Here is a 14,389-nt window from a genome sequence, read left to right on the forward strand (position 1 = left end):
TGTGGATACTGTATTTTGTGCTCAAAGTGTAAATGTGCAAGGGATAGGTGTTATAAACGAAGACTTGTTCATTTACAGACGCCGCTTGCTACCACCGAGCAAGCGACATTACAAAAGGCAATTTGGGAAAATGAATAACCTCAACTGAAAAAAAATTGTTTGTGACTTTGTAAAAAAAAAAATACATGGAGTTAACACACTTATGTTAACGAAGACTTTAATGGATGCACTTGGCAAATAGATTAATAAAAGAATACCTTCAGTAAAAAATATGAAACTTAAAAAGGAGTAAAGCTCAGTTCATGTGAAATTCAGCCATCTCCAGGGAACAAAATCAAAGCTTTATCATTTACTTTTCCCATTAACATGTCGGTGTAGTCCCTCATTCATCCAGGGGCGTTTCATTGTAGAAATAAGGTTCAATTGTAGTCATCTGGACTGAAAACATTTCATCCAAGAGTCATTGTCAATCTGCAAATTTAGAACTCCGATATTGATTCCATTCTGCGGTAAACCCTGCCCACCGGGCGGGGCCCTCCTGAAGTAAAATAAAAAGTTTTTTTCAACAGAAACTTACACCTTTGTTTTCTATCAAGCTAGCCTCTTGTTTACTATCAGTCCTTAAATGGTCCTTTAAGGGAGACTAATAGCCCATTACCACAGAATAGAATATCCAAGTTCCCGGTATGAATTCACAGATTGACGATGACTCTTGGAGAGTCGAATCTACAGTCCAGACTACAACCAAACCTTTTTTTCTATTTCCATTAACATAACTGCAGTAAGATGAGATGTTTCATATTCTCAGGTTGAAGGCGATAGGGTCATCGTGCACAGATCCTAGTGGCGTATAACTTCGAGCAGGTCAGTGGGTGGCGTTGGGTCCGTTGCAATGTTAAAGTTAGGCAAAGTTTCGAGACTTCCTTATGGCACAGAGGAGCAGCATGCTGAATATCAGGCCAAAAACCTGAAAGTTCAGACAAGTTATTAGTGGTAAAAGCCAGTTTTAACAAATGCAGAGGCTACAAAAAAGTTATGCGAGTTCATTTACAAAAGAGCTGCAGAGAATTCAGGAACACATGCTGCTTTATACAATATTGAGTTAAACATTCCCTTGCTCTAAAGAAACTTACCATGACTAGTGCGATACCAAGGCCAACACCACCAATCATGTGAAGTTTATTGGCGAACATCTTCTCAATAGCATCTACGCAGCCCTAAAATCAAAACGCAGGATGTTATAATAGTGCCATACTACGTTAAACACGGTCATTAGATTTTACAATGTACTTCACAGTCCACCCCAAACTGAAATGAATAAAGGATGCAACACCCCCCTGAGTTTTGACTGGTATTTAGATCTGAAAGTTTGTGATGAGATTATTTACAGTTTCGACGATGGCTTCCGTTCCCTCCTTTTTTGGGCAGGTGACTTTTGCCTTTTCAGGCACACGTCCAGCCACATTTCCAGCAGGACCACAGCAGTGCAACTGTAAAAAGGTTATACAAGAATTAATAAGAGAAACCACGTTAAAAATGCTTGAGGCGAAAGTGTGCATTATTACCCCAAATTGAATCAAGGTGAGCATTTTAGTCAGTGCATCCTGATCCATGTGATCCAGAGTGTTATTATAGGTTTGCTGGTAAAATCCTGTGACTTCGGCGATCACCTGAATACACAGATATTATATGCACTTTATTAAAGCCATAACAAATTCCATAGAGCTCCGACGTCACTTTGCATACCGTGTCCCGGTTGACAAATCCCCAGATTCCACCTGCCACTTCGAGGAGAAAGACGATGAAGAGGAAGACGAAGAACTAGATATATTTAAAAAAGTAATTCGTTTTAAGGCAAGGCACTACGTATAAAACCTGTAGATGCTACTTCAACAAGATTAGGATGAATTGTACCAAAGGATTTGTTAAAATCCAATTCTAAGCACGATTCAAGGTTTAAACCCCCCAAAAAAGAGCTGAACAATAAACCTGGCTCGAACAATGTTCCGCTATATTTTCAGACAAAACTTTGTGAAAAACATTTCTATTTGAGAGCTCTAAGTGTAAGCCATTTACTACGTTTACGTGTTTCGCCTTAACAAGACATCGTAATGACAGTAAAATAAATGAAATACCAATCCAAGCATGCATGGGGATTCTTTCATGGCTCCACAACATCCCAGGAAGCCAATCACCGTCATAAGGACCCCTGCTGATATCAGGATGTACACGCCTACAAAGGAAATACATAACATAATATTTATGGGCACACAAGTGCATCCATTGATCAATTGAAACGATTGCTTACATACAAATATAGTCATTTATGTGCATTTGTTTGTCTGCAGCGTCGAGGATGAATCAGTCAAAGACAATAGATCGCCCCAGAGGTTTCAGCGTGACAACAGTCCTGTGGCCTCATCACTAAACATTTTCTCCTTCAGACTATTATTTAGAGCTATGCAATTTCAATCGAGTTCTGTCGCCTGACCGCCTACTTCACTTATCGGTCTGATTAAAGCCTGATACAAAGACCAAAGGGAGGGCACCAACCAGTCTGTCTTTCTGTGTCAGGCCCACTGAGAACACAAAAGTCACTATACAAAGGCATCCCTGTTTACACATGAAGAATGAGAGCAATGTGCGGGAGGCTTTAACCAACGCAACGGCTCACTGTGGATTCACTGTGAGCTGCCCTGCACAGCATGCGGCCCCCCCACCCAGTCCCCTCCGTTTTGACCATTTGTTCCTAAAAAAAGTTAGAGCAGCCACTTCATCAACATTTAAAGGTCCCATAACATGCAAAATCGACTTTTCAGAGCTTTTAACCTTCTTACATTGCTATTTATGCTTCATATATGTACCCAGAGTGTTTTTTTGATTGATTCCTGCAGTGTTTAGCTATATTACAGACTATCTCCTTTCCTCGAATCTCCAAACTGACGGGGGGTGTCTACAAGACTGCGTCATAATCACAGGCTCGCGTCACCATCCCCCCTCCCCCCTCTCTCCACCCGCCTCCCCCTCCCGCCTGTCGCCTCCCGCCCCCTTCCCCTCGGCTCCGCGCTGCTCGTGTCTCCCTACAAGCCCCGAGTTTTTCTGCTTCGATTTACGACAAAACACGGCTCAAAGAGGTCCAAAACTTCATTAATGATATCGCACTCTTTACTATTATCACAATGGTGAAGGTTGATGTGGCAGTTGATGCAGCAACCGGGAAAATAAACGGAGAGAAGTTCTATCCGATACCGAAAAACCAGGAAATAAGAGCGCAATGGACATATGACTTATATATATACATATATATATATATATATATATATATATATATATATATATATATATATATATATATATATATATATATATTATATTATATATATATATATATATACATATATACATATATATACACATATATACATATATATATACACATATATACATATATACATATATATATATATATATATATATATATACGCATATATACATATATATACATACATACATACATATACATATATATATAGATCTATGGATATATCTGTTCTGCGCACGCTGTAGAATAAACACCAGATTTATTTAGTCTCAAAGTAATGTTGATCTGAAGTTCTAAGTTCTATTGCTTCTCACTCACTGGCGCAGCGCAGCGCGGAGCTGACAGCTGTGGGGCACACACTACGTCATGGGTGGGCGGGGCACACACGCGCTCTGAGACTACGTCACGGGTGGGCGGGGCACACAGGCGCTCTGAGACTACGTCACGGGTTGGGCGGGGGAGCCAGATCACTCTTCGCAAGGGTGGGGGCGAATATCAAACCAAGCCGTTTGCATTTCCGGGTTGGTGAGGGGGTCCAAGGTCTGGGTGACATTTCTTAACTATTATGTTAAGGGTGTTGCACAACCCTTATTATTATCAATTATACACTTAGGATAGACTACGAAACGTGAAAAAAGCATGTTATGGCACCTTTAAAGTTTAAAGATGTACCGTAATATGAAGTTAAACCTAATCATATTTAACTGAAAGGGAAACGTTGGCACTGATCTTTTAGTGACAAGGTCTGGTGTCCTGCTATAATGCAATCTTATTTTATTTATTCAACGACACTGGGTAATAGAACACACAAAATAGTTCAGTTTATCTGTTTGAGCAGGTGCAAATACACATTTATTTAAAATTAGTGTGGGACATTTTGGTGCTCAAAAGGCGTACAATGTATAAACTTGTGCACCCATGCCCTCGTTTTGAGAAGCATTTAAAAAAAACTTGTGAAATTCAGCCAACAAAAACGGTAAGTGTGGAGCTACTGATTGGTCAGTGAGTGACTGTACAATCTAAAAATAACAATAAATCAATACGGTAATAAAAAAAAAGAAAAGGGGTCACAAGAAGATGCCATACCTGTCAGAAAGACTTTTGGAGAGTCCACTACTCCAAAAAGTCCAGACGTCTTAGAGTCAAAGCGCAGCCACAGCCCCACCCCCAGGACTCCTAACCCTGCCAACTAGAAAAAGACACAGCCTTGACACCAAATTAAGACATTTCTTTAGTCAAACATCCTGGATTTACGTAACAAATCTATGTGCAACAAAATAACGCTCTCTTGATTGACTGTAAAGGCCTTTAGGCTGGAGGACGAAATCTAGTCGTCCTCCAGCCTTTAGGCCCCTGTCCCACTTATTTAGAAGATTACACTTACCTTAATGCCTCATGAATTGTATAAAAAGTGAAATTTACATAGAAAAAATGTTTTTTAATGCAAAGAGTTCTTGGGTGTACGGATTTTCAGGGTTGTAATATGTTGTTGGCAAAAAAAAAAAGTCCTACAAGTTGAGATGATCCACCGCCCACACCTATATCATAAATAATACTCCTGACAGTTGAAAGGCTTAACACTTTGCTGTGCGTGAACTCTAATAAACTCCCATAGCTCTGCTCAAGATGCCAGTGCACTTAAAACACAGAACAATGAGCAAGCTCCGTACAATCAGAGACAATGGCACATTAAACCAATTAAAAGAATGTTAGTGTCCAACTGCATCAGAGTAATTAAAGTGGGTTTACCCCAATCGTTTAGAGATAGAAAAAGAGCCTGGACTAAACAAGTGATGTCATTCACATGTTTGTTCAGCAGCCAACTTTATTATTCCCTCATAATCTCACCACAACTGTCATTATTTTACCATTTTTTTACCATTATTATTATTATTAGTATTATCTTGTCTTACGCTAGCTGTTTATATTAGATTTATTTCCCCCTCCATTCCTTATAAAGAAATGAGGTTCTGTCCATAGGAGTTTTTGTTTATAAGAGTTCTTCTATTAAGAGTGTTTTTTTTTAAACTTCCAATAAGTTATCTGTCCTTTCCTCTGTATCTACCTGCGTTGCAACAATGGAATTTCCCCATGTGTGGACAAGAAAGGAATCTTATTATTGTGTGGTTTTACAGAGCGATTTCTTGTCACATCAAACTACTTGTGGTGATGTAACAGACATAGACATACACTTTGACTCTTACAAATGTCTTACTTTAAAGTTTAAGGAATATTACTGTAGAAATATCCACATTAGCCAAGGGGAAATAACGCTGATTGGAGCGGACAGTATGGGCCGTTGATTCCGGTTAAAGAATCAGGGGAAACTGGATTGAATTGAGAATGTCCTTTAATTTGTAATATGTGTGTGGTCTGGGAACAGAAAGACAGTAAACATGAATTAGTCACATTACTAAACTTCTACATTGCACAGTATATGCGGTATAGAACCCGGGTTACATTAGTAACCTACATATGCGCCGATGACGGAGCTATTTTTAGAACAAGCTAGTTGACGGCGAAAACAGCGATAAGTAAAGGATCGCGGCAGTTAAGCTGAATACAGTGCATTAACTGTCAAAGATAAGGATAAACATCAACCATATACAATTGATAAACAAGCTGAATAGTTAGCTTGAATAGTAACAGTAAAAGAGGGCCGTCTAGAAACACGGAACTAAACTTTGGTTCCCCCCTTAGTCTTTCTGACAATTACAACTCATCGAGCCCAGTCCCTGCAGTGATTTAGACACTTCAAACTAAATCCTAAAACAAACTGAGAGACTTGGACGAAGTGCAACAACAACAAACAGCAGGTACTTGATACATTGCATTCCTCCCATGACTCAAAATGTTGACTTGTCGGTAAAAACGGTAGAGACGGAGAGCACAAAGAAAGTAGTTTAGCGTCACGAACAGCGCAGAAAGACCAAATACACCTGGGCAACAGCAGCTCATTATCTCCTCCATTATCACCGTCAGCTGACCAGCATTAAGGAGCCGGAGAAAAGACAAGTTCTGATTAAAAGACAGTTACAACCAGCTTCACTTTGTCTTTCTGTACTGGGATGTGTGGTAAGCCCATAAAAACAAAACACCCTGTTATTGATGATGTGAAAACCGCATAAACCACAATCACAACTGTCTCATCATAGAAAGATTGGAAACTTGTCTATTGGAAAGTGTCTTGACCCAACATGACAACCTATAGCCTATAAACTTAAAGGTTTTATGGAGGTCAATAAACATATCTCTATAAATACAGCAACAACAATGATCCAAAATGAATAGAATTTGATTTTGCCCATGAAATTAATTGAGAATGAACGTGTGTGCGGGTCTTTACTCTTATTTATTTGTGTAAAATACAGACAGTAATGCTTATGAGTAGTACTAACTTGTTAAATGTTTAGGGTGTCATAGGCCTACATTATACGTCAGCAGGTTTCAGACTCACCCATAAAATGAAGTTGAAGACGAAGAGCAAATATTTGACGCACAGGTCCCTTTTCCTTAGGCCTCCCATCTTCACTGAAGTCAGTCAAGTGCGTTGGGCCAGGCTCCTTGTGTTGCTCAGACTTCAGCCTTTACCTGAAAGATGGACTTTGTGCGCTCCAAACTCGCTTCTCGCCCACTCCAAGTCAAGAGGCTTCTGCCAGCCACAAGATTACAGCAAGGTTTGCAATTATTTCAGTTTGGAAAATGTTCATCACAATGTCACAATGCACGAGGGAAAAATCCATTGTACATCGTGGTCCTCTCTCCCCCTCTCCTCTCTCTCTCCCAGGGGCCACTGTGATTGTTCATTTGCACCAGACAAAGCTGACAGTGTGGCCAAACAGCCCACAACTGTTGTTTTGCAGCTGCACAAAACCAGAGTTTCACTCGGACTGAGCATTAGCCTATGGAGTAAGCCTAGACTTTCTCATTCACATTAGCTCACTATGCATGGCCGAGTAGCTAGTTTTATTTTATTTGTTCTGCTTCTTATGTTCTGGTTTTAAATCACACATAAATTAAAGAAAATCTCCAAAAAGTATTAATTAAATAAATAATTATTAAATACATACATAAATAAAGCACAGCTCCACAACAAATATGCATAATTATCTTACTCTTTTCAAGGCGTTTCTTTTTTTTTTTTATGGTTGTTGTTGTTTTATGGCAGTTGGCATCCAAGTGTTGCATTACCGCCAAACTTTATTCCTCAGACTCTGTCGTAGTCCTTAAAAGTACTCCTTCCATTGCGGTTGTTGTTGTTGTTGTTGTTTTATGGCGGTTGGCATCCGAGTGTTGCATTACCGCCAGACTTTATTCCTTAGACTGTTGTTGCTGTTGTTATTGTTTTATGGCAGTCGACAGCCGAGTGTCGCATTACCGCCAGACTTTATTCCCCAGACTTTGTCGTAGTCCTAAAACCAAGTGAAGCGTTACATTACCCCTAGACTTTATTTTTTAGTCTTTAAACTTTAAAGACTTCTTTAAAGACTTGATTCTTTTCTTTAAACTTAATTTTTCAGATTCCAACCGGCTTGATTACAGAGTTGACTCTTCTTCATCTTCTTCTTCCTCTTTATTTGGTGCTGTTGTTATTGTTGTTGTTTTATGGCGGTTGGCATCCAATTGTTGCAGTACCGCCAGACTTTATTCCTCAGACTCTGTCGTAGTCCGTAAAAGTTTTGGTGCTTACGTCGTACAGCTTTATTCTCTAGACTTGATGCGTCCATTGTTGTCGTTGCTTGGCAGCCGTGCATCTACTGGACTGGGCGAGGACAGGAGACCAGACCCCAACCTCCAGTTCTTCACTCTGATCACTCTGATTCCCCAAAAATAGACTTCCGTCACTCAGACTCCCATTTAGCGCCTTTAGCCTGTTTTCTATTTCTGCCCATTCAAGCTCTTTTGTTCCAAGGAATCTTCCTGCAGCTTTAGCAATGATCCTGATTCTTTCGGTTCTCTTTTTAGTTTGAGCAGCACAGTTTATAACATCCACCATAAAGAGTACAACATCCTCTCTATCCACAACCAAGGTATTCTCATTAATTCTGGAACCGCCACACTTGGAACCTTCACACTGGGAGCAATGCTGGCTTCTCTCACTGTATTTACTTTCACCTCTTTACTTGACACTTTCTTGGACCCACAACAAATACGCATAATTACTTTACTCTTTTCAAGGTGATATGAAGATGTGGCGCTATAATAAGCCAGGTTCAACTGACGACAGATGTTTTACAACTATCATCATGTTGCCACCAGGTGGCAGTGCATCTCAATCCGTGAGTGACCAACATTCACTGCGAAGAACTCCATCCACAAGTGGCTTAATTCTCAATTCTAAGCCCTACTATGTGTCGGTGTAATCCCTCATTCGTCCAGGCGTGTTCCATAGTAGAAAAAGCTTCAGTTGTAGTCATCTGGACTCAGTTAGAGTCCTTAACTGAGTCCAGATGAATACAACTGAAGCTTTTTCTATTATACCCTACTATGTGGACAAACACCTACAATTTAGCCTTGTCTTTGGTGACTTCTCCAGCCAATCAGCGACGTGCCTCACGCAGAGCGGACCAATCACAGAGCGGTGCGACAGGTAATGACACGCTGTGGTCGCCTATATGGAGCCTACACTGACGGAGAGGAGCCACAACAAACCTTGTTTTTCTCACGTACATTCTGAATGTAAACGCGCTGAAGAGCCAGTCCACCTCTCTCCACAGAAGAGTCTTCACCTCGAGCCCGCGCCTATGGCCCAGGCCGGGCCCGGGACACTGCTCTACCGCCGAAACATCAGACTGGACTCTTTCCTCAAGCGGAACACGGAGCGGGCGCTGTACGAGAGAATCCGTGCTTGTGAACCATGTGTGGTCAAGTCAGACTCCATTAATAAAGTTTACATGCACGTGGTGATGACCGACGAGCGCGTGTATCTGACGGAGTACCCGCCGCGCACACTCACCTGCGCCTTTGGGTTCAGCTCCCTGCGGGCCATAGAGCTGGTGAGTGAGGCTCATTAACGAATTACTCCCACAATTAAAAACGTGTGTTTTCATTGTGAGCTTTTATGTCTCTGTTATGGCCCACGCCATAAATCAGTCCTTTTGCTGATTTATTTCTCCCTAAAAATAGACTAATGACTGGAGCAGTGGTTCCGAACCCCTTTCTCCCAGTGACCCCTAGTATAGGTTTTGGCGACCTCATTATTCTTCCTGAGAAGATACTGTCTAATAAGAAAGAAATGTTATGCTTAATAAAGATGTCATAGAATTGTTAATAAAATAAAATACAGCTATTAAAATCCATTCTTTTTCTAAGAATCCCTGGGAACCCACTAAGAGTCTTTTTGGCTGAGTTCTACTCAACGAATGGATGATTGGGTACTCTAAAACATGATTAGACCAAATGTTATGCATTTAGGGAAAATCACCCCCTTGTTGTGTCACGAAGGTCACATTAGGCTTATGCAGGTTGATCCCTGTTGAACTGCTTAGATTACACCTATCGCTTACTTCAAGCTTTCACTCTCAGGCCTCTCTGGAGTTATTCAAAGCACATTGTAGACCTAAAAATAGACCAAAGGCCATGGCATCTTCCAACTTCACACCCGCAATATTGTGCAAATGTGCAAAGAGAATGATAATTATTTGTTTGAATTGTGCACGAGCAGAGGAAGCATTGGATACAATGATGTGTAAACCCAATACATTTTTACACTAAAACAACTCCTGTTTTTGTAGATCAATGACCTCCCAGATTTCCTCAGTGGTAAATACAGGGAGCAGTGCCAGCACATAAAGGTCATTTATGTCCCAGAGAAACCGGCCTTGAAGGAGCATCACGATGATCGGCTGTTCCCTGCGCTTCCTCCGTCTCACAGCTTTAGCCCGCTTTCATCAGGTAAAGCACTATATAAAGTATCAAAGGCAGGGAATTATTTATGCATCTCCACCAAATGAGGATGTCAGTACTAGAGATCTTTCATTAAAATTAAATGCAAAACCAGCGGCTCATGTGGCGCTTGCTTCTTTGCGGAGATTTCTTTTACATGTAACACTAACTGCCTTTTGTCGTCATCTCCACAGGAAACACTGCGCACAGGTAAGCTTCACAACGCACATATCCACTATAGGCCTCGAGGAGAAGGAGAGGTAATTGTAAGACCACTGCTGTGTGACTCAAAACGTCATAGCTCTGTTACTATCCAGTTTTTTTTTAACAGTGTAGCCTCCTTCCCTTCGAATGTTTAATGAGAACTTGTGTAAAGTTTGGAGAACAACACCAGACTGTGGATTGTATCTGGGAGTCAAGGAGAGAGGCAAACTCTTCAATCTATAAAACAGTTTATAGGTTATAAACGTAAGGAAGAGGCCTAAATACAACATTTAGGTGGCAGTATAAACAGCTTGGCCAGTCAGGTATAAAGTAAGGAAAAGTTTAAATTAGTTATGAGCCACTGGAGACACTGAAGGCGTGTCAGTGCACAAGCCAGCTGTGAGACAGTCAAGTGTGGCAAAGATATCACTTGCACGGTCACACAAGACATTTAACCAATAATGGTCAGATACTAATAGGCATAACATTTCCAGAATCATACCGCTGTTCTAACCCTTCTATTTGTTCTAGAAATCATTGGGTAAAGTTATATCTTGTGGCGTGGGCAAATGTATTAGGTAAAGTCAGTAACTTTATTGTGGATGGGATGATGTGGAGAATATTTGGGATGGGAAAAGTTGATATTTTGAGCTTCTGTCAGTCAGTTTTTAAACTTTTTGTTAAATCACAAATCTGCACAGAATGTAATGGTACCAAATTTTCTGGGATTATTAAATTTCTTGTTTATCCGCCCTCCAATCCCGTATGCGTCCAGACCCACCCGCTCCGCATCTTGTCCAAACGGAGAGACTCTGGGTCTTCTGGTCCCGCAGCCTCCAGCCCGGCCCCACTCCTCCGCCTCTAGGTACCCGCTCGGCACCGGTCAACGCACAAAAAGCACACTCTCTCCCAAGGTATTTTAAGTATGTTAGATTACTATTTTGATTTTTTTTTAAAACAACAATGTTCTTGTTAAACCAGAGAACATAATGAAACATAATTAAGATGCATTTAATAGGTTGCCTTTAGTCATTATAGTTCAAATTGATTCAGTTCGAATTCTGTAATTTGGCTTTAACCTTATTGTTTTTTGTTTGCAATTACTTGGACTGTTCTCATAACACAAAAACAATGTCTTCTCTGTTGGCACAAAAAAAAAAATTGTAAAAAGGTGACATTTTTGGCTCAAGTGATGCCATTATTAAAACGCAAAGACGTGATAGTCATCATTTGAAAGAATTTAAAGTGGTAAATGTAGTAAATGTTTATAGTAACAACTCCAAGCAAATAATGATTAAACAGTTGTGAATTTTCTGTTTGGTTATTTCTTTCAAGAACAGTAGATTTTTCATAGAGTTGAATACGCCCTTGCCTGCATCTGAAATTATTATCATTGTATCATTCTTTCAAGAACAGTAGATTTTTCATAGAGTTGAATACGCCCTGGCCTGCATCTGAAATTATTATCATTATTATTTACTATTTTTTTCATTTTTTATATTTCATTTTTTAAATTAATTTTTCTATTATTATTATACAACTTGAACATGTTACATTAGAGGCCCTTGTGCTGGGTTGTACACCCTAAATATGTTTTCAATTTAACTAACTCATGTTCTAGGTGCCCAGGAGAATTGGCTTGTTATTTTCACGTCGTCTGAAACAAAACAAAGGGGCCAACATAGCGGAGCTGCATTTTTACGCTCCTTCGCCATTGTCCACACTTTATGTTCATCTTCAGAGCTCATGGACCAGCTTCATCATTGTGAGTCTATTTGAATTGTAAAAAATAGTTGGAACAGTAATCATATATTCATGGTGGTCACCTTTCACTTTTGTAGAAGTCCACTCTGATGTTAGACCCAACGTACAGAAGAAAATACTGTACTTCTCCTGGTAGCGCAGCAGGAGGTCGCCCACATGGCATCAGGTAAACAAATATCAAATAAACTGGTGGTCACGTAATATGTTTTAAATTCAGCAATATCACAGTCCATTGTTCCTTGTTTAGCTGGGAGCAGACGGCCCATTTGTTCTCTCAACTACAAAGTGAAGTGTTGCGGGAGGGCATCAGTGTGGAGCGCCTGTACCTGTTACTGCAGGAGCTGCGCACTGCTGCTCAGAGAAACGTCGCATTACGCAGACTATTCTGGAGGGTATTCACGCAATAACCGCCATGAACTACTTTTATACACGTACAGTTTTATCATTTATTGTAACTATTGTTTGGTCTGTCTTCTAGTCTAATGAATTGTGCCTGTTCCTGGTGCAGACTCTTGAAGAAGGTCTACCAGGAGATCAGAATGCGGTTTACACAACAGATCAGCTCTTGTAAGTTCTACGTGTGCTGTTGGGATTTCTCCAAGGACTTAGAGTACCTTTAAATCCTCTCTGAAGTGTTCCTCTCTGAAGCTGTGATCTTTAGACAATTTCTTTCTTTGTTGTGTAGAATATGTGATAGGCATATGCCTGTGCTAGCCTGGACATGTATTTTCTATGTAAAATCAAACAGGATTTCTAAAGTATTTGTCTTTCATCTGTAGAATGAGCACCTTGGTTGTCCAGACTCTGGCCGTCATGTTTAGAGAGACTGAGGTGGAATCAGCCAGATTAAGTCTACTCTCTGCTAACAAGTAAAGACTTCTGATTCTGATAAACTAGAGGCGTAGAAGCAATTACAACAAATAACTGCACGAGTTCTTTCTACAGTGGTGCACTCGTTACTAGGATGCTACTGGCTTTGATTTGTGATCCGGGACCTCAGACTCCAAATGTTCCCCAGGTGCACAAGACTTTGGTCACATTTATAATACATTTGTGTCGTGTTTCACTGTAAACATTTTCTGTCCATCTTACAGATTGATGTTTGTCTTACTGAGTATTTGGACGCAGCATGTTCACTGCTATTTGAACTCCTGCTTCAAGGTCAAGAGGTGTGTGGTTCCTACACGTACAAAATATTTCTCTTCATAATAATATAATAAAGACTACTTACAATTTCTTTTTGGGTTTCAGAAAAGCAAGTTTTCAATTTGTGACAGTATCTTGTCTGTTGGCTGGATACTTCAGGTGCTGCAGCCACATATTCATCTGGTAAACACACTACACTATTACTGCATTATTAACAATAAATACAATACAAATCTTATTAAAATGTGCATTTTGTGGCAGTTATCATTCATTGGTTACCAGACTCAGCAGCTGGTGCTGGTCTTATCCAGTGCACAACATTACATCACAAGTCCAGCGCAGTCGATTCTGCTGTTCAAACGATGTCGTCTCCTGCTGGCCAGTTTGCAGTACAGCAAACATCTCACACAATATCTGATGTCAAACTTCAGAGATAATTTCAAGTGAGAAATATTACATTTTCAAACATGTTCTTTTATTTGTGGCAGTAAATAATCTCATTATTTTTACAGGTACTCAGTGAATGTTGTAAGTGTTGAGATGAGGCTGCCGCCTCACTACCCCATCAGTCCATTAATACGACAACTGGTTGCGCAAATACTAACTCTTATCCTGCACTAGGACTCTTTTTTGAAATGTTGAAATGTTTCCTAATTCACTGCCTTGATACTTTGTATTAATATGCACTTTATTGGAATAATGTTGCTGAAATCTACCATGTAAAAACATATTTGTATTTTGGTTCCCAATAAAAAGCCAAACAATGCTTTTTATTTTTCTTTATTACCACCAACATCTCTACAATGTTTGGAACATTTCAACAGCTCTTATGTTATTTTGACATGTAGATCATATGCTGAAATGTGTGTTCAGGGGTTATATATATATATAAGCCTCTTATTTGTCTGAACATTTGATGCAGACAGACCTTTGTGGACACAGGGATGTTCCTGCATTAGGGGGCCAGCAGATCCTATCAGCATGTTTGGGTAGTGGTAATATAATATATGGGATGTAATTTGTATGTCTTAGCTTCTGTCTAAAGCCCACCGGAAAACAAAGACCTAA

At 40.0% G+C, this 14,389-nt stretch overlaps 2 protein-coding genes across 2 annotated transcripts; one reads left to right on the forward strand and one right to left on the reverse strand.

Annotated features, from left to right (window-relative positions):
- Positions 1-201: 201 nt before the first annotated feature.
- Positions 202-7,088, reverse strand: LOC140367378 (CD9 antigen-like). Its single transcript, XM_072453839.1, has 8 exons — positions 6,780-7,088; positions 4,409-4,511; positions 2,136-2,233; positions 1,747-1,821; positions 1,566-1,670; positions 1,389-1,490; positions 1,134-1,217; positions 202-967 (listed from the first exon to the last, which is right to left on the reverse strand). The coding sequence occupies exons 1-8, from the start codon at positions 6,846-6,848 to the stop codon at positions 902-904; spliced, it is 702 nt and encodes a 233-aa protein (XP_072309940.1). The 5' UTR covers positions 6,849-7,088; the 3' UTR covers positions 202-901.
- A 1,760-nt stretch (positions 7,089-8,848) lies between these two features.
- On the forward strand, positions 8,849-14,087 carry cunh12orf56 (chromosome unknown C12orf56 homolog). The gene is made up of 14 exons (XM_072453389.1): positions 8,849-9,318; positions 10,057-10,272; positions 10,402-10,467; positions 11,077-11,325; positions 12,033-12,176; positions 12,253-12,341; positions 12,423-12,567; positions 12,654-12,742; positions 12,955-13,044; positions 13,121-13,193; positions 13,270-13,344; positions 13,427-13,504; positions 13,583-13,764; positions 13,834-14,087. The coding sequence occupies exons 1-14, from the start codon at positions 8,938-8,940 to the stop codon at positions 13,940-13,942; spliced, it is 1,986 nt and encodes a 661-aa protein (XP_072309490.1). The 5' UTR covers positions 8,849-8,937; the 3' UTR covers positions 13,943-14,087.
- The last annotated feature ends 302 nt before the right edge of the window (positions 14,088-14,389 follow it).

The sequence above is a fragment of the Eucyclogobius newberryi genome, unplaced genomic scaffold (genome assembly GCF_026437365.1).
Source record: "Eucyclogobius newberryi isolate DKJ021-1_F unplaced genomic scaffold, fEucNew1.0.hap1 SCAF_2, whole genome shotgun sequence".
Lineage (NCBI taxonomy): Eukaryota > Metazoa > Chordata > Actinopteri > Gobiiformes > Gobiidae > Eucyclogobius > Eucyclogobius newberryi.

What these genes read in the sequence shown, in the direction of transcription:
- cunh12orf56 (XM_072453389.1), top strand. Translation starts at nt 8,938, where the DNA reads ATGGAGCCTACACTGACGGAGAGGAGCCACAACAAACCTTGTTTTTCT. An exon ending in ATTTATGCATCTCCACCAAA is followed by an intron (nt 10,273 to 10,401) that starts TGAGGATGTCAG and finishes TCATCTCCACAG; the next exon opens with GAAACACTGCGCACAGGTAA. An exon ending in AGACTCCAAATGTTCCCCAG is followed by an intron (nt 13,194 to 13,269) that starts GTGCACAAGACT and finishes TCCATCTTACAG; the next exon opens with ATTGATGTTTGTCTTACTGA.
- LOC140367378 (XM_072453839.1), bottom strand. Translation starts at nt 6,848, where the DNA reads ATGGGAGGCCTAAGGAAAAGGGACCTGTGCGTCAAATATTTGCTCTTC. An exon ending in TCCAAAAGTCTTTCTGACAG is followed by an intron (nt 2,234 to 4,408) that starts GTATGGCATCTT and finishes TTTCCTTTGTAG; the next exon opens with GCGTGTACATCCTGATATCA. An exon ending in CGGAAGCCATCGTCGAAACT is followed by an intron (nt 1,218 to 1,388) that starts GTAAATAATCTC and finishes TTTTGATTTTAG; the next exon opens with GGCTGCGTAGATGCTATTGA.